Source organism: Vulpes vulpes, chromosome 2, assembly GCF_048418805.1.
Source record: "Vulpes vulpes isolate BD-2025 chromosome 2, VulVul3, whole genome shotgun sequence".
Taxonomy (NCBI): domain Eukaryota; kingdom Metazoa; phylum Chordata; class Mammalia; order Carnivora; family Canidae; genus Vulpes; species Vulpes vulpes.
Window position 1 is genome coordinate 164,159,684 of NC_132781.1, and position 18,925 is coordinate 164,178,608.

The following is an 18,925-nucleotide window of genomic DNA, read 5'->3' on the forward strand; positions in this document are numbered from 1 at the left end:
ACCAGCCGAGTCCTCCCCTCTGCTCACCCTGTTCCTGACGCTCTGCCCGGCACTGCTCCCTGGGAGTCAGCCCTCGAGCCCCCCTGCCCAGGGACAGGGACCGGTAGATGCATAGAAGCTGGTCTGGGTCCCTGCCTGCTGCTCTCCGCTAGCTCAGCAGGTGGGGGGGTGGGGGTGGGTAGCTGTCCAAGGAGCAGCCTGATGGCAGAAGAGGCAGGTGCAGCCGTGGGTGTACCCTCTTCACTTTTCCCGAGGGGGGCAGGGGGGGCAGTATTTAGAAGAGACGGAGCAAGGGAAGCAGCTAGGAGTAAGGAGGGTGTTTTATTGTCCTTCAGAGCTCAGAGAGCAGTCCCCTGTCACCAGGCTGTGGGATGAGTGCCGGTGGCCTGAGCCTGCACTCCCCAGACGGGTGGGGCATGGTTTCCTCCTTCGGGAGGCTGGGCTCAGTGTTGTTTTTCTTTCCATGGGAACAAGTCACAGCTGCAGCTGGGTCCCCTGCTCCGCCCCAAGTCCACCACACACACACGGGCTCGGGCAGCTTGCAGCCGCTCCTAAGACTCCTGAGGCCTGCGGTTATCAGGCTGCTGGTGGCCCCTCTCTTCTGGCCCCTGGCTGCCAGGTGCTGGCACCACTTCTCAAAGGCCTGGAATCAGGGAGGAGGAAGGAAAGGCTATTTGGCTCCCTCCTGGGCCCGCTGTATTTGCCAGGCCAACACCTGTGCCCAGCGGGAAGAGGAGACCCTTCCGTCCACCCCAGCCAGCCAGCCAGCTCTGCCCCAGGCCAGATGCACAGGCTCAGAACAGATCCGGACCTGGGAAGCTATGCCCAGAGTGGGGCAGATAAGGGAGGGGGCACTCAGGGACTTGTACCCATGGGCTAGTGTGAGTGGTAGCCGTGCTGTAGCCAAGCCTCGTTCCCACCCCAAGTGGCCAGGTAGGACTGGGCTGAGCACGTGATCACCAGCTAAGTCAGGATCCAAGCGGTGTTTTCTGTAGTGGGCCTGCCCCCTTCCCCTGAAAATGGAGGGGCCCTGGGGGTGGTGACAGGGAGGGCCCCCAGCTCAGAAATGACCAGGCCTGGTGCTGGTTTGGGAAGAGCTGCTGCAGGGGTGGGGGTAGGAGAGGGGGACACCCTCTGTACCTGGGAAAGGACCCAGCCACCTTCTTGTTGCTGTAACCGCTGAGCCACCCGCAGCTGCAGGACCCGCCGCCGCCACACACGCCAGGCCCACTTCAGGTGCCACTGCCTCAGCTGTGGGGGCAGGTGGTGAGCGGGCCCAGTGCTGCCCCCCGCCCCTCTGCAGCCTCAGGACGGAGGGGCTGTGACCGGCCGGGGCGGGGGGGGGGGGGGGGGGGGGGGGCCCTGAGGTGTGTTCATGCAGATGCCTGCGCCCGACCCCAAGTTGTTCAGACTTGGTCCGTACAGAGACCGAGATGCTTTGAGAGACCTCATTCCTTGGGGTTAGGGCTGAGGAGAGGGGCTGCGGCATCAGCCGGAGGCCGGGGGGGGGCTGGGGGGGGGCTGCCCCCACTCACCAGCGTCCGTGCCAGCTGCTCCCCGCCCTGAGCATCTACCCAGCGCTGCCATGTCGCTGCCAGGCGCCTGGCCCGCTCCGAGCCCTGGAGCCGGCGAAGCAACGCCTCGTGGCGCCAGCGCTGCCCGTACTTCCTCCTGGTGGGGGGAGGCCCTGGCGTGCACCTCGATAGCCGAGAGCATCGGGACCCCACGCCCCGGAGGAGGGCCGGAGCCAGGGATCCCCGCATCCTCCGGGAAGGAGCGCTGGCCGGAGACGGCCCCGCCCCCGGCCTGACTCGGGCCCCGCCCCCGGCCCGGTTAGGGCCCCGCCCTGGCCTTAGGCCACGCCCCCAGCCTGGCCCCTGCCCGGTTCAGGCCCCGCCCCCGGCCTGACTCGGGCCCCGCCCCGGCTCGGGCCCCGCCCCCGGCCCGGTTAGGGCCCCGCCCCCGGCCCGGTTAGGGCCCCGCCCTGGCCTTAGGCCACGCCCCTGTCTCGGCCTGGCCCCGCCCCCAGCCTGGCCCCTGCCCGGTTCAGGCCCCGCCCCCGGCCTGGCCCCGCCCCCGCCGGCCCGCGCACGCGCAGCCGCGCTTACCCCAGCCGCCTCTCCGCGGCGTCGCCCAGGCGGCGGGGGGCGCGGACCTGGGAGCCCGGGGCCGCTCGGGGTCCTGCGGGCCGCCCTCCGCGGAGGGCCCGGCGGGGCGGGGGCTGGTCGCCGCCAGGAGAGAGGGCGACAGAGGCCAGTGCAGAGGACGGCGGGCCGGGGCCGGGGCCGGGGCCGGTCTCCTTGCTGTGCGCGCGGGTCGCCGGTCTCCGCTCCGGTCCGCCGATGCTCCGGGCGGGGCCGCGCCGCGGGCCGAGGCGGGGGGTCTGGGGAGCAGCCGGCGGGGCGCCTGAGCCCGGGCCCGCCTCCCCGCCTCCCCGCCTCCCGCCTCGGCCCTGCCAAGGGAAGTGGGAACCGGGCCCACGGCCGCGGCCCCTGCTGCCCCCGGTGCCCCCGGTGCCCCCCCGAGGCCGGGCCGGCCTGTGCGCGCGCGTGCACCTGCCGCGGGTTACCCCGCCCGCGGGTCAGCGGGTCTCGGCCCCCCGCAGCGCCGGAGCCCTCCTGCCTCGCTGAGCACGCGGCGCTGACGTTCTTCACCAGAAAGGAGGTTGCCCCGACACAGACCTAGAAGTAGGATCCCGAGGGCCGCAGAAGCTGCTGTTGCCAAGGCCCCCGCGTGCCAGTACGTGGGTTCTGCAAACGGCCCAGCTCGTCGCTTTCGATTCCATTAAAAACAACAATGTAGGGCGCCAGGGTGGCTCCGCCTATTAAGCGTCCGACTCTCCATTTGGGCTCAGGTCGCGGTGTCAGGGTTGTGGGATCGAGCCCCGCGCTGGGCTCCGTGCTCAGGAGGAGGCGGCTTGGGATTCCTGCCTCGCTCTCTGCGCCTCCCAGCCCGGGCACACGCGTGTGCATGCGTGCGCTCCCACTCTCAGTAAATGAGATTGAAAAAGCCAAAACAGGGATCCCTGGGTGGCACAGCGGTTTGGCGCCTGCCTTTGGCCCAGGGCGCGATCCTTGAAGACCCGGGATCGAATCCCACGTCGGGCTCCCAGTGCATGGAGCCTGCTTCTCCCTCTGCCTGTGTTTCTGCCTCTCTCTCTCTTTCTCTCTTTGACTATCATAAATTAAAACAAACAAACAAACAAACAAAAAAAACCCAAAACACAACGTCCTCTTCTTTCTTAGAACCGTCCTAGAATCTACTATGCGCCTCCTCACATTCTGAAACAGGATTCTGAACGATTCCAGCTCATCCTCAGGAACGCCGCGTGGCCTGCCAGTAACTCCGGGGCTGCGTGTCCTCCAAGGACGCGTCACTACACTGCTCTGCGGTGTCCCTCCTTGCGCCTGGCTTTCATTGTGGCCTCAGCCCTGTTTGCCACCAAGCTCTTGTCACCATTTGCGGGTGTCAAAACTAACTGCTGCTTTTTTTTTTCTTCTTCTTCTTCTTCTTTTAAAAAGATTTTTACTTTCAAGTACTCTCCACACCCAGTGTGGGGCTCGAGCTCACAAGCCCGAGAGCGAGAGTTAACATGCTCCACCGACTGGGTCAGCCAGGCAGGCGCCCCAGAACTAACTGCTCCTGGTCCAGAGAGCGGCGGCGGGTGGTTGTCTTTGGGGAGAGGGGGTTACGAAAGGAACCTTTCGTTATATTTCCCAATGTTCCTGTGGTGAGCATATTTAATTTTTCCAATAAGGAATAAAAAGGACTTGGCAAGCAGCTGCTCCTGCCCCCTGGGCCTGCCCCTAGGCTGCACCAGGACTCCTATGTGAGTTCAGGTTGTCTGTCGCCCTAATAGCCTGTGACCCCAGCACTCGTCTCCGTGGCAGACCTGTGCTGCGCTGGCACTCAGTAGTGCTCAGTACGTGTTTGCTGATGGGCCCGGGGATGGCGGTCCTCCAGAGCCAGCAGGCTGTCCTAGGCTGCCCTTGAGGCCACTGGGCCCCACGGATAAGCGTCCAGCCACTTGCCACCATCAGCCTAGGCAAGCTGATTCTGAGGCCACCTGCCCTCGGGTCATTTGGGGAACTGGCACCCAACCTAGGCTGCCTCACCTGCTTCCGTGGGGCTGGAGTGTCCGGCAGCGCTGGGAGGCACCCCTTGTTGGCTACCCCTGGGTCCCCCGCAAGGGCCTCCTGGGTCTCTGCCTGCGGCTCCAAGTGCAGGGCCCTGTGGGTCCACAGGAGGCGTCTGGACCCAGCCTGGGGGAACTGGGTGACGGCGGCTCGCTGGACACGGCCCTTGGCTGCCACCTGGGCCCAGGCCCCCAGGGCCCTGGGAGGGAGGGAAGGAGGAGCCCTTGTCTGTGCTGGGCTCTCGGGAGCCCTGCCCGGCCGCCCCTGCGCTCCTGCCCTCATCCCTCCTCTGGGGAATCTGGTGAGAACAGGCCCGGGAGCAGCAGCACGTCACGCTGGGGGGACAAGCATCCTGTTGAGGGGACAGACAGTGTGCGGTCCTGCTGCCATACTTGGCCTCGCCCTCCCTTGTCAGGACAGTTTACGGCGCATCTGCCGTGCGTCTGACCCCCGAGCTGAGTGCTCGCAGGCCTCATCTCTGTAAGGCAGGCCTCTCATCGTCCTCTGGCCTCTAGAATCTTGCTCAGAGAGGAGTCGCACTGCTGGAAAGTGCAGGTCTGGAACGTGGCCCGGGGACCAGCGGCAGGGCCTGGGATCGCGCCCCTCTGACCCCAGCCTCCCGAGCCCCGGCACCAGCCAGCGAGAGCTCAAGGCCGCAGAAGCAGCCTCAGCTGGGGGCACAGTGGGGCTGCCCTCGGGTCACGGGCACCCACCTGGCGCTCAGCTTCCGGGCGGCCTGGGCTCGGCTGCCCCGGTGCAGGCAGGACCCCTGCGCCCTCGGTGCCCGGGACAGGTCGGCTCTCTCTTCCACCAGCTGGCGGACCCTGCAGCGCTGGCCCAGAGCCACGCGCCACGCCGCAAAGGCCTGCTGGGCCCGGGCCCTCCGGAGCTGTCTGTCTGCCCGGCGCTCCTGCACGCGCTTCCTCCAGCGGCCCACGGAGGCCCAGGCCACACGCCGCTCCCGTGCCCAGGCTTCGGCTGCTCGGGCACCCTGCCACACAGCCCACGCCGCCCCGCGGGCCTCTCCCGGGCCACCCCGAAAGGCTCCCGTGGTTGGGAGCGCCCCTGCGTCTCTCACAACTGCAGGCCAGGCCAGGGAGTGGCTGCAAAACAGGGACAGAGGAGGGGTCCAGCTGGCCTCAGATGCAAAAGTCACATTTCAAAATCGCACCCGCAAATCCCCTGCCGAGTACCATAGGTTCTACGTGGCTTGGCACACACGCCCCCCTGAAGAATGTATGACCCGCATGGAGAACGCCCGAGCCGGTGTGTACCGGGTCCAGGTGCTGGCTCTGCGGGCCTCGGCAGGGGCGGCCGGCCTGGTCTCCCCTCGCAAGCCCAGTCTGGGGCAGGAGGTCGGCCCAGGAGTCGGAGGTGCAGGGCTCCCCGGGGCACCAGGTGGGGTTGAAGGATTGCCACCCCCACCACTCCAACGAAGCAGGTCATGGAAGGTCGGCGGTCATGGCCCTGGGGCTCCGCCCTGAGGTCCCCTGGGCTCTCTCTCTACTTTTTCCAGAGTGGGGATGACCCTCACCCTCCTACCCCCAGGCCCACCCACCTGTGCAGTAGAAGCTGCTCCGGCGGGGCCCCTGGGCGTCTCCGACGAGCTGCTGCCCGCCGCCAGCGCTGGAACACCGACCTCCTCAAGCCCTGGCGGTGGACCTGCACCCACCTCTGGTACTTTCCATGCAGGAACTGCTGCCCTGTGGCCAGAGAGATGCTGAGATGCCCCCCAGGCATTCATCCCAGCCTCACCGCTCGGCCTGGGGTAACTGGGGGCCCCTCCTCGGCCACAAGTAGGGGACAGAGGAGGCCCCCCAACCATCTGGGTTTAATCGCTTCGGTTATAAGTGTCCTGTGATGACCGGGCTAACCCAGCTCATTGTTTTTAATTTCTTGGAAATGTTTACGAATCAGGAGAATTCATGCAAAAATCTAGATTTCCAGCTTTTTTTTGAAAACTAGCTCTGACAACACTGGGTCAGCTTCACTGGGCAGTGATTGGGCTGGAGAAGCAGCTGTCGCCAGAGGACGAGGATAGGAACTTTCCAGAACGAGGTCCTCGCCTGCCAGCTCACTGATCCGATGTGTTGGTGTGGTGGGAAGCCTCTAACACGGCCCCCAGAGATTCCCCACCTCCCACGCGGGGCTTTGAGGGCACCATAACCCAGAGCTCGGGCTCGGGCCCAGGGCTCCTGAAGGCCAGGTGAGGGTGAGGAGGATGAGGATGAAGACGATGCTGGTGACAGGCACACACTCTAGGAGCTGGGCTGTGAGCCAAGATGGTGGCATGGATGGTGGCATGGATGGTGGCATGGACGCCCTACAATCACCCTATGAGGCGCGTGCAGCACGATCCCATTTTACAGACGAGTAAGCTGAGCCTCAGGGAGGTTCTGTAGGCTGCGTAAGGTCCTCACGGCCGGACAGCACTGGCGGTGTCCCGCCCCGGTTCTGCTCCGTCCCACCCCGTCCTGGCGCGCCCTGCCCCTGCAGAGGTCCCACCCCCGTGCTCTGCGCCAGGGGACACAGGTCACGCTCCCCGCCCCCCCCCCCCCCCCCCCCCCGCCGGCTCACCCTGCCAGCGCCCGGGCCCAGGCTCACTCTGCCAGCAGGTGCGCCAGCGCTGCAGGGCGCCTCGAGCCAGCGCGCGACCCCGAGCCCGGACCCGCTGCTCCACCTCCAGCCGCTGCGCCAGCCGCTGCCGCCACCAGCGCAGCGCAGCCCGGCCGCACCGGCCCCGGGCCCAGCCGACGGCCACCTGTCTCTGGGCCCCTTGGGCTGAGGCCCAGCGGCTCCAGCCAACCAGGACGCTAGGAAGGGGAGCGCCCACCTGAGGAGGCTTGGCCACCCCGGGCCCGCCCGGCCACCACCCCCCACCCCCCGGGAGCTCTAGCCCGCAAGGGGCAAAGCTGGGGGTAAGCGTGGCACGGGGGGTGGGGGGTGAGTCAGCGGGCCCCCGGGAGGAGCTCTCACCCTGGAGCCCCTCGCCCCCACAAGGCAGGCCGGGGGGCAAGAGGTGTCGGAGACCTGAGTCTGGGTACCAATGGCCTGGGGGGTGACGTGGGAGCCCTGCGGGGTGCAGACCCGAACAGAGGCTGCTGTGAAGGTCAGGGTGGGCGGGAAGGGGGCTGGGAGGCACGGTGACCGCGGCGCGGCTGGCCCACGCGGGGAGGGTCCCTACCGCCTCTGGAGAGCGCGCCGGCACCACGTGGCCGCACCCCGGGACTGCCGGGCCTGCACCTGCCAGAGCCGAAGGCACCGCCCCTTCCGCCGCTGCCCAGATGCCCACCGAAAGCTCAGCCCGAGCGTCTCCAAGGGGGCGGGCACCCTGAAGGCCTGGGAAGGGGGATGGAGTCCTGCACCCCCGGCCCTGCGCTGCCCCACCACGGCCCCCCGCCTGCCCCTACCGCCCCCGCCCGTCCCCCACCTTCCCCTCACCTGCTGCGGTGAGCTTCGAAGTGGGCGGCCGCCCAGCCAGGGCTCCCCTCCCGGGAGGCTGCCCAGGAGCTCCGGGGCCGAGGCGCTCAGACCCTGCGCCGTCAGGTGCCCCCCGCTCAGCATGTGTTGAAGCTGCCGCAAGGCCCGGTCCGAGATGCTGGGGAAGGAGCAGGGGCGTCCTGCAGCCCAGCCTCACCCCCGGCGGACGGGCTGCCACGCGGGGGCCCCCAGCCGGGCCTCTGCCAGCTCGCCGCTCTGGAAGGGCCACCTCGCCCACACCGTGTTGGCCGCACACGGGACGGCTGGTGGCCGAGATGCACCCGTGCCCCTTGGGGTCCCCCCCACTTGAGCTCAACCTGGGCCTCCTCACTTTTCCAGAGTTCCCGCAGGGACTCCCACCAGTGCCTGCCTCACCTGGCGGATTGGAGCCAGGCTCCCGAGGGGAGGTGGAGCTGGGCCCCAGGCCCGAGGACCCCAGACTCAGGGGGAAGCCACATCGGTGCTCTGCCTCTGCTCGGGTGTAAAGATGGGGAAACAGGCCTGCGGGAGGTCAGTTCCCCAAACGGCAAACAGCGGAAGACGTGGGACCCAAGTACGTCGTTGAGGTCGCAGGGCAGCCCCAGCTGTGTCCTGGGTGGACGGGGACGGTTCCCCGAGGCCGGGGCGGGAGCACACACTGAGGAGGGAGAGCTACATTCCCAGGGATCACGTGAGCTCACCGACCCTCCCGGGGGTTCTGGGGCTTTCATCAAAACAGACGAGGGTCCAAGTGGACCAAGGGGGTGTGGCATGATGGATGCTAGGTATGTGGCTTCCTTTTTAAATTTCTTTAAAAAGGTTTTATTTTGGGCAGCCCGGGTGGCTCAGTGGTTTAGCGCCGCCTTCGGCTCAGGGCGTGACCCTGGGGTTCCGGGATCGAGTCCCACATCGAGCTCCGTGCATGGAGCCTGCTTCTCCCTCTGCCTGTGTCTCTGCCTCTCTCTCTCTGTCTCTCTTATGCATAAGTAAATAAAATATTTTAAAAATAAAATATTTTATTTTATTATTTTATTTTATTATTTTATTGTTTTGAGAGTGAGAGACAGAGCACAAGGGTGGGAGGGGCAGGGGGAGAGGAAGAAGCAGGCTCCTCCCTGAGCAGGGAGCCCGACGCGGGGCCCCAGGGCTGTGGGCAGGTGACCTGAGCTGAGGGCAGACGCTTAAACCACTGAGCCCCCAGATGCCCTGGTGGGTGACTTTCCCCGAGAGAATTATTGGCCTTTACCTGCTGGCGAACGTTCCACTTGTGTCCCATCAGCGCAGCGGCCCCCTGCCCCCCTGACCCCCGCCCCCCCTCACCCACAGCCACCTGGACTCTGAATCCCAGCACGACTGTCTGTGGAAAAGCACCGGGACCTTCTTGCCCGGATTCGCAGTGTGATTTGGAGCGAGCTGCTCCACCCTGAGCCTCAGTGGGCCTGGCTGCGCAGTGAGGCCGCCAGGGCGTCTACACTAGCCTGCAGGGTCTACGCTGAGCTGCTAACTTGCAGACACTTGCCGGGCGCTGGGCGGCAGCGGGAGGCACACAGGCTTCCCGCGAGGCCAGTTTCCCACACCTGGTAGAGGCCCGTGCATGTGGCCCCAGCGGCCCTCTGCTCAATCGCGTCCCAGGCCCCGGGCCACCTCCCCCGGCCCCGCACCTGCCGGGCACCGCAGCCCACGCAGAAGCCACCGGGGAGGGCGGGATGGGGCCCGTTCCCGGAGGGACGCTCTTCCCAGCGCTGAGCTCTGCCCACGGCCCGCCCCGTACGCACCCGGGTCCCAGGCTCGTGGACACCTACTCAGGCCTCCGGCGCTGGGACAGCCGCGTCCTCCAGAGCAGCAGCGCCCGCTGGAGGGCCAGTCTCCGGCAGGCTTCCTGCAGGGAGCCCCGGCCCTGCTCCTGGGCCGGCGCCTGGACCCAAGCCACCACTCCCAGGCCACGGGCTGGGGCCACCCCAGGGGCTGGGCCGCAGAGAGTCACACTCCCTGAGAAGCAGTCAGAGGGTAAACCAGCCAGGTCCCCAGTGACCCCACCTCACCCCCCTTAGGATCCCGCTTCCAGGCACTGCCCCCCGCCCACTGCCTCCAAACCCTCCCCTCCAATACACCTCAAAGATCCCACCTTCCCCTGTCAGATCTGGGGGACAAGGGATGCACATTATCCCTCCACCCCAACCAAGAGCTTCCGAGAGCAGAGGCCACCCCCCTCCTGCCGGGAGAAGGAAGTCTCTGGCCTAGAGAAGCCCATGACTGGGAGTGAGGAGGCGGCCCTGCAAGCCTGCCACCCAGGGCACCTCCTGGACCCTCCGGGCCGACACACCGCACCCCCCGAGTGCTCCGGGTTCCATCTCATCACAAGAATTCGAACCATCCCCGAGGGAGCTTTGGTGACACTGCTGGCAGGGGTGGGAGGGGAAGGGAGCTCCTCGGCGTGCCACTGGCTCGCTCACCTGCCTTCTGCCGGCAGAGGGACAGCTGGGTCACCTTGGCTCCATCGGAGGCCCGGAGCCGCCTCATCCGTAGCCACTGCTGCAGACACAGCCTGAGGGTATGTGCCCGGCGGTGGGCCAGCCACTCCCGGAACCCGGCCCCTCGTTGTGCGAACCGCTGCCAGGCCCCAAAGCACCTGGGGAGCCGGGGAGGTGCTGGTACTAGTGATGACGGCAGTGACAGCCACCTGCCCCGTGCCACCGCGGAGGCCTTGGACAAGCCACTTGGCCCTCTGAACCTGTTTGTCATATGTAAATGGGGCAGCTGTCGGGACAGCGTGGGTGCCCCCGGGCCTGGACGCCCGCGTCCACCCTGGCCCCACACTGATGTTTCTCAAATCCCAGGTGCGGGCGCTCACGGCCCTGCTGAGAACCCCCAGCGGCCGCCTCCTTGCTGGGGACAGAACGTCGCCTCCTCTGCACCTGGACTGCCGGGCGGCGTCCTCCGGGCTCCCCGAGCTCCCGCGTCACAGGCGTCGCGGGCCCAAGCAGTCACCCTCGGGTCTCGGCGGAGCCCTCAGCGGCTCGGCGTCCTCCGCCCCGAGTTCTCCCCGGAAACCACCGGGGTGCCGTCAGCGGGACGCAGGCCCCGGGGGATCCTACGGGACCAGCAACCCGGTTTCCTCCCCTGACAGGCGGCAAAGACCAGAACCGGAGGGGACCCCGCAGCTCAGACAGACCGTGGCGACTTGTCCGCCGCCGTTAGCGGGGAGCCCCGTCTGGACCCCGGTTCACACGAACTACAGCGGGATGTGCGCGCCGGGAGCAGCTGCACACCCGGGCCGGCCACAGATTTCTCGGTGTTCGGGAACGAACGTTCACTCTGAGGCGTGACCATGGCTCCGTGTGCCTTGTGGGGAGTCCCTACCTCCACAGACGCTCTAGAAGTATCTACAGGCGCAGCGGTACGAAGGGGGCCCTGCTTCAGACAACGTAGGCGGAAGCAGGTGGGGTACGTGAAACAAGCTTTTCAGGAGGTGATTGTCTTAACTTTTTTTTTTTTTTTTTATGATAGTCACAGAGAGAGAGAGAGGCAGAGACACAGGCAGAGGGAGAAGCAGGCTCCATGCACCGGGAGCCCGACGTGGGACTCGATCCCGGGTCTCCTGGATCGCGCCCTGGGCCAAAGGCAGGCGCCAAACCACTGCGCCACCCAGGGATCCCTGTCTTTACTTTTTTTTCTCTTTTTAAGATTTTTTTTTAAAGGGTTTTTTTTTTTTTTTAAGATTTCATTTATTTATTCATTAGACAGACACAGAGAGAGAGAGAGAGAGAGAGAGGCAGAGACACAGGCAGAGGGAGAAGCAGGCTCCATGCAGGGAGCCCAACGTGGGACTCGATCCTGGGTCTCCAGGGTCACGCCCTGGGCCAAAGGCAGGTGCTCAACCCCTGAGCCACCCGGGCTGCCCTCTTTTTAAGATTTTTTAAATTCATTTTAGGAGAGAGAGAGAGAGAGAAAGAGAGAAAGAGAGAGAGCATGAGAGGGAGGGGCTGAGGGCAAAGGAGAGACTCTCAAGCAGACAGAGCAAGGAGCCTGAGTCAGGGCTCGATCCCACGGGCCCTGGGGTCACTCCCCGAGGACCCTGAGGTCACTCCCCATGGACCTTGGGGTCACTCCCACGGGCCCTGGGGTCACTACCTGAGTTGGAACCAAGAGTCAGATGCTTAACCGACTGTGCCACCCAGGTGTTCCCAGGAGGTGACTTTACTGCAGCTCGGTAATGGGGACACGGGGGTCAGCATCTATTCTCTCTACTTTTGTGTAAGATATAAATGTCTCATCATAAAACAACACAGGAAGAGGCGTCTTACAGATCTGAGCTCTCTCCCTTCCCAACACGTGACTCGGGCGGTACTGGCCCGCACCCTGTGTGACCGCCACGCTTCCAGGAGGGGAGCGGGGGCACCCAGCTTTGCTTGGGACCAAACCCCAGGCTCTGGGTGGCGTCTTGGGCTCTCAGCAAACAGCAGGTGTTTTCCTTTCTTATTTTTATCATCGTTTCTTTCTAAAAAATATTTTTTTTATTTAAATTCAATTTGCCAGCCTATGTATGACACCAGTGCTCAGCCCGTCACATGCCCTCCTCGTGCCTGTCACCCAGTCACCCCACCCCCTGCCCTCCTCCCCTTCTGTAACCCTGTTTCTCAGACTCAGGAGCCTCTCGTGATTGGTCTTTATCATCCTTTCTTGACACCAGGAGTCCAGAGCTGCCTCAAAGGGTTGCTCCAGCTGCACCTCGCCCCCTGCCTCAAGGAAGGGTCCCCAGTCTCACATTCTCCACGTCTCCCTACCTGCCGAGCCAGGCTCTCCGTGGCTGAGTGTCCGGCGAGGCCGCCCTGGGTGCATCTACAGCATGAGAGCGCCAGGCTTCGGGGGGTCTCCCCATCCCCTGAGTCCTCAGTGGGACCCGGGGGTTCTCTCTCTGGGCCCCCCTGTCCTGCCTGGCCCATTTCTTCTGGTGGCACCACAAGAGGAAGACTGTAGAGCGAGGAGAGAGAGCGAGAAGAGAGAGTAGGGAGGCCCAGGACAGGAGGAGGCTATGTCATTCCCTGTCTCCGGGCCTCAGTTTCCCCGTGAGTGAGTGATGTCTGAGAGACCTTCCGGTTCACTCAAGCTTCCGCTGGGGCTGTACTACCCTCAGCGGCACACTGAGGCAGGACATGCGCCCATCCCGTGTGCCCTCGAGCCGGTCACTTCTCTGTGCCTCCCCTCCCCGTCCGTGAACGGGCACAAAGCCCTGCCCAGGTCCCACGAGGCTCAAATGAGATCGTGTCTGGGAAGCGGACCGAGTAGATGCTCAGGGAACACCCGCTCGGGAGCCCGTGCCCTGCCCGGTGTGGGTGCTCGGGTCCCCACCCCGCACCCCCCGCTTCCCGGGGCCCACGGCTCACCGGCCAGCTGTCCTAAGGCCTGCAGCATCTGCGCTCCCCCATCGCCTCCATCTGGTCCCGGCCAGGCTGCCGCCTCCTCCCTCTGACTCTCTGGACCGCGAGGGAAGTTGCCCGGAGAGAAACCGATGCCGCCGCGGGCCGGGCTGAGGGACAGCGCACAGTCCCAACCTGGCCACCCGGCGCCGGACAGGTGCAGAGGTGCCCTGAGCCGCCGCTCCCCACCCCGTTCTCCCCCAGACGCTCCGTCTCCTCCCCGATTATCTGAGTGACGGAGGGAGGGCCGCGGGCCTGCTCTTGCTTCATTCTCTTCCAACGCCGTTTGGACTCTTACAGCAAACACGTACAAACCATTGGTATTTGAATGATCGTCTTAGATACGTGGGTCTCGATTTACAAATAAGAACAAACACCACACTTTGCCGCAGTGGAAGACCGAGCAAATGGAGGGAGGAAGAGTCACCCTGAATTTCACTGCCCCAGAGATGTGCACTATTTATTATTATGTATTATTTCAGCATGGGTTGTTTTTTTTTTGGATGAACTACTTATTTATTTTCCTTTTGAACACTGGTAAAAATACACAAAACATAAAACTTACTGTCTGAACCACCTCTAAGTGAGCGGGTCAGTAGTGCTAAGTAATGGTGCCACATTGCACCATTTTTCCTTCTGTACCATTTCATGTGCGTAAAAAATATCTTATACACCATTTTTTTAGTTCCTCTCCCCCCATTTGACATGGCATATAACCAATTTCTTCTCGTCACTAAAAATTCCATGCAAATACCCATGAAACTCTTCTAGGAAGGGGGATACCTGGGGAGGGGGTGAACCTTCCAGCTATTTGGAGTGTTTTTTTCAAGTCAAGCACACATTACTGTTATAATTAGAAATAGCCCCCAAAAGTTACTGAAATAAAAAAATTAAAAAAAAAAGAATGGGGAGGAATGTTAAAATCTTGATGAACATCGTATCGAACGGTTGCCAAATGCTCATCACACTGTTAAACCATAATTTTCTCACTCGCCCCGTGGGCAGAAAGCGGGGGGGCGGGGGGGCGACCCACCAGCACTGCCCAGGCCACACTGACCAACGGACTGCTGGGGGGACCCGGACTACCTGCTGCTCCTGGCGGGGTCCACCTCGGGCCCCCTTCCTGAGGGGTCTTGGCCTCCTCCTGGCCCAGGGCGTGGGGGTCCCGGCCCAGCCTGGACGGGGCGCTGCCCCTGCTTCTGCCGCAGAGTCTGGTTTCTCCACTGGGGAGGAGGGGGAAAGAAGGCTGTCAGCTGAAGCTCCAAGCGTGCCCCCAAGAGGGGACAGGACAGGGACGTCCTACTCCGAAGCCTTGGGTCTTACCCAGATGCTTTGGGAATAAATGAATGAAAGGCGAGACGGAGCCCACGGTGCGGTGCCTTCCTCAGGAGGCAAAACCCGGGGCTGCGCCCCCCCCCCGGAGCCCCCCTTTCCTCAGGACAGAAGAACACAGATGTGTCCTGCCAGTCCCGGGGGGCCGACCGCTCGTAGGAGGTCGCGAGCACTCACGCTAGAGCGCTTGCTGTGTGCTGAGCACGGCTCCAGGTCCTTTATGCTTATTAATCGGACCTCACAGCAACCCAGAGGTATGTACTCTTAGTATTATCCCATTTTGGAGCCAAGGAAACCGAGGCGCAGAGAGGTTAAGTAACCTGCCCAAAGCCACACGTGAGAAGTTGTGGAAAAAAGAAAGTAGTGGAGGCAGGATTTGAACTCAGGCAGAGCTGGTTCAGGTGTGCGGGTGGCCCTGGACCACTCGGGAGGTAGACGACAGGTGCCCCGGGAACCTCCTCCCCAGACCTACCAGCCTTTCCTCGCCTCCCCACGCCCCAACCTGGAGGCCGCTGACCTTTCGGAAGCTCTGGGCCAGCAGGGCCCGAGTGTGTCGCCCCCACGCCGCGTCCAGCTGGGCCTGCCGGAGCCGCAGGGCCCCCCGAAGCGCCCACAGGCCTCTGCGCAACAGCTGCCGCCGGCCCCCCGCCACCACGGCAGCCGCTGCCCGCCGCCTCTGCACCCAGCGCCACCAGGCTCTGAAACATGGGGCCAGACCGGGGCTGATCAGGGCTGGCCTGGCCCGCGGCCCCAGGAAGCGACTGGGGCCTGGGCAGCCCCCGCGGCACCGTCCACGCCGGTGGGTGGGTGAGGCCTCCTGCTGCAGCAGGCCCGGGAAGCCCCACGGGGAAGCTCCCGCCGCCCGCGGTGCCCCGACGGCCGAGAGTGCCGAGCCTCAGAAGCTTCGGATCCCAGCAGCGACAGCAGCCCCCCCCCCCCCCCCCCCGTCCCTGTCCTTGGGCCCTGGGGCCCCCGCATGCCCCAGCAGGGACAGTGTGACCCCCCCACCCTGAGTCCTGCGTGGGTCTGCCTCCAGGGCCTGACCTCAGGTAGGACCATCACTGGCCCAGGAGTGTGGCCACCCCCTGTGCCCCCACAGCCCACGGCCTCACCCAGCTGTCTCAGACTCCAGGCTCATGACGTTTCGGGCTTTTTCCTTGGAAAGCAAAAGGGCAGGACAGAGTTCTCAGGCTGAGAGCAAGCAGGACAGGACACCCTCTGCAAAGCGGGCCTGCCCAAGGTCTCCCTTTCTGGGGGGAGGAGCCAGCTGGCAATGAGAATCCCAGGGTCCCCCCGGCCCCCACGCCCAGCCTCCTCTGGCCCCTACCTGCAGGCCGCTCCCTGCTGGGGCTGCATCTGGGGGCCAGGAGGCCGTCCTCTCCTCCTCCCTACTGCTCTGCTCCTGCGGGGCCACCTCCCCACCTCCCCACCCAGGTGGGGCGCCCCGGGCAGCACTGGACCGGGCCCACGAGCAGCGTCTGGCCTCCCTGCTGCCCGCCCCTGGAGGGAGCTGGGGGTCTCGCCTCTGCCAGCTGCCACGTGGAGGCCCCGGGGAGCTCTCTCCTTGCCTCTGGGGGGTGGCCGGAAGGACGCCGTCCTTAGGGGCAAGGCAATCCCCAGCCAGGGTCCCCAGCGTGGCCTCCAGTGACGACGCAGGCCGCCTGCTTGCCTGAGAGCCTGCGGGGCCAGCCTGGCTCCCTCGAGTCTCTGGGCAATCTGCGCTTCCCCCGAGGCGGCCCGGGTGCTCCTTCCTCCCACCCCAGGGAGCAAGACCAGGTCGGCCGGGCTGGCGGGGGACGGCGAGAGCCTGGCCCAAGCTGCTCCAGGGGGCCCGCTGAGCAGGGCCCGGGGCTTCCTGGGACGGTCGGCACCGGAGACGAGCTACCGCTCGCTCCAGGTGTCGCACGGAGGCCAGCAGCTGGTGCACGGCGGTGTGGGACGGGGCCTGAGCCCGGCCGTGGACAGGGACGGTCAGGTCCTCCAGGGTGAGCGGCTCCCCCGCGAGCCGAGAGGGCCCACTCCACAGGCCACCCCAGGGCCCGGAGTCCGGCTGTGCGCGCCTGTTGAAAGGGGCCAAGCCTGCCGCAGGCGGGACGTCTGGGCAGGGGGCATCTGTGGCCAGCAGCCGGGGTGACCTCAGGGTGGAGGACGGGCAGGCCAGCGAGCCTGGGGGCCAAGGGCTCCCCTGAGCCCCGATGCTCTCCTGAAGCTCTGGCGGGGGGCGGGGGCTGCAGCGCCTTCCCCCAGCCAGGCCGGCGCCCCTCGCGCTCAGGTTGCTCTGCTGGACGGCAGGGTCTCGGGCTCTCCCCTGGGGCCTGGCGGGGGGCAGCAGGTTGCTCTGCTGCTGCGGGCTCGAGTTCATGAGCCGGTCCGCGCCGTCCGTCGGGACGAGGCTGGGCACAGCCAGGTTGCTCTGCACCCGGCCGGGCTCCCAGCGCAGCACCGCCCCCGGGGAGGGCGAGGGGAACCTCTGCGCCCCGCACGTGGGCGCCCCCCGGCCGGGTCCCCTGCCCGGGCTGGCGTCTAGGCTCTTCGGCCATCGCCGCTGTTCTGAAGGGAGGAGAGACCGTCAGGTCCCGGGGGAGGACGGGTGGCCAGGGCTTGGGCGGCTTGGGGGCCCCAGGTGGGAGCGGGCCAGGGCTCCCCCCGCGGACGGAGGGGCGGTATGAGTCGGGGCCTGGCTGCGGGGTGCAGGCGCAGGGAGGGCACAGGGAAGCAGGGGGACAGTAACGAGGCCGTTAGGGCGTTCTGTCCCGGGTGAGAGGCGACAGGGCTGGGATCGGGGGTGGCAGTGACAGGGGAGAGAAGGACTCAGATTCAGATGTGCCGAGACTCAGAAGGGGCGGTGGGGGGGGTCAAGGGGGCCCGATTTCTGGCCAGGGCAGAGGTGACAGGGACAGCACCCGGGGTGAGACCCCCCGCAACCAACAGCCGCAAGGGAGTGGTCTGGGGCCTCGGGGTGGGGGTCAGGCTCCCCGCCCCCCAAGGCCGTCCCACAGCGGAGACGAGGCTCCCCGGGGCTGGGCAAGTGCTTGGGAGGACCCCGCACCCAGAGCGGGCTGCACTTGCACCTTCGCGGACACCAACCAACGCCCAGAGAGGTCTGGCCACTCGCCCCACGGTCACACAGCTAGAACCTGGAGAACTCGCCCCGAGGATCAGGATCTGCTCTGATTTTGTGTGGGGGCTGCTTCCCCTGCGGCTGTGCCAGCTCTGGGCCTGGCACAGACCGCCCGGGGCTCCCTTCTCAGCCGGGCCCCCGCCAGGCCCAGTGCTGCTGCCCTCCGTGGGGAAGTCAGTCCCCGGGACTCGGGAGGCCGGCCTGGGCTGACGGGCAAGGAGCCCCGGGCCCACGGCTGCCCAGCTGCCCCGTGCCCCCACCCAGACCCACCTGACCTGCCCGGCCCCGGGGGCATCGCGGGCCCGAGCAGCACAGGGTCCTTGCGGCTGCTATCGCGTCTCAGCTCCACGGGCTCCAGGGCGAGGCCAAGGCCACGGCGTCCGTGGTCCACGTGGCGCGTGGTCCGGCCGGTTTGATGGGACGGGTCCTGAAGGGCGAGGACGGCAGGCGCGCTCCCACCCGCCTCGCCCCTGCCCCAGGCCCCCCGCACTGTACCCCTGCACCCAGCCGCCCTGAGGCCCGACCCCCGCGGGCCTGCTCAGGCCCCACACCACCCCCTTTCCCTTGAACGTGACTCGTGTCCTCCGGCTCCGCTCCTTCCAACGCCGACCACAGCCCCCAGGGGCCCTGCTCTCGGGGTAGCCCTCTCAGGTCGGGGCCTCCCAGACTGCTGGGGCCCACTGCTGCCTGCAGCCGCTTCCCGCCTTCTCCCCGCTCCAGGGGGGAGCACTCCGCCGAAGCTCCAGGCAGGCCCTGACACCAGCCCAGGGCCTGTCCCCTCGTTCCTTGTAGGCTTCAGCCCTGGCCCCTGTTGCAGTCTCCGACACACACCTCCGTCTGGCGCTCGCACCGTCCGCATGGCCACGCCTCTCACTCCTGGCCTGCGGAGTCCTCCATGTCCTCCCCTCCCACCACCCTGGCCTTCGTCCTGCCTCAACCACCTGCTGCCATGGTGCCCCAGGCCCTGCCGTCCTAAATAACTGCACCCACCCCATAATTTCAGTTCCGGGGCCTGCTCCCATCCTCTGGCGCTCAATGCGGTGCTCTTTGTCCCATCAGACGCCCCCTTCGGGTCCTGCCACCCTCTGACTGCCCCTCACCACTGCTGGCTCACCCTCCTCCCACAGTTTAACCGTCGGGCGGGCGTGTAAGCGCCCCTTGGCACACCCCGGCCCTGGCCCCGCACCCCTGCTCTCTCTGCACACAGCTGATGAGTGGTTTTCACCCTCCTGCTGCACCGACCGACGACCTTGCTCCAAGTGACCACCTTCGATCCCAAGTGGGCGCACGGGCTGCTGGAGAATCAGACTCTACTCCCTTTCCCCTCCCTCGTAGAGGCCAGGTCACACTTCCTGGCCTGTCCTCAAACCCGGGCCACCCTTTCTCCCCTCCCCGCCCCCCTCCAGCAGACTCACAAAATAGGGCAAAATCAGAAGAGAAAGGCATTTGTTACCGCCTCC

General features: G+C 65.7%; 1 protein-coding gene across 1 annotated transcript; it reads right to left on the reverse strand.

Annotated features, from left to right (window-relative positions):
• Positions 1–302: 302 nt before the first annotated feature.
• On the reverse strand, positions 303–17,883 carry C2H1orf167 (chromosome 2 C1orf167 homolog). Its single transcript, XM_072745291.1, is given in 19 exon segments — positions 303–643; positions 716–819; positions 1,141–1,531; positions 1,534–1,671; positions 2,109–2,681; positions 4,116–4,335; positions 4,850–5,239; positions 5,695–5,839; positions 6,741–6,949; positions 7,321–7,514; positions 7,578–7,734; positions 9,398–9,584; positions 10,049–10,411; positions 12,384–12,566; positions 12,980–13,122; positions 14,099–14,235; positions 14,862–15,164; positions 15,672–16,894; positions 17,736–17,883. Coding segments are annotated over 19 exon segments (5,397 nt in total). The 5' UTR covers positions 17,761–17,883; the 3' UTR covers positions 303–331.
• Positions 17,884–18,925: the final 1,042 nt, after the last annotated feature.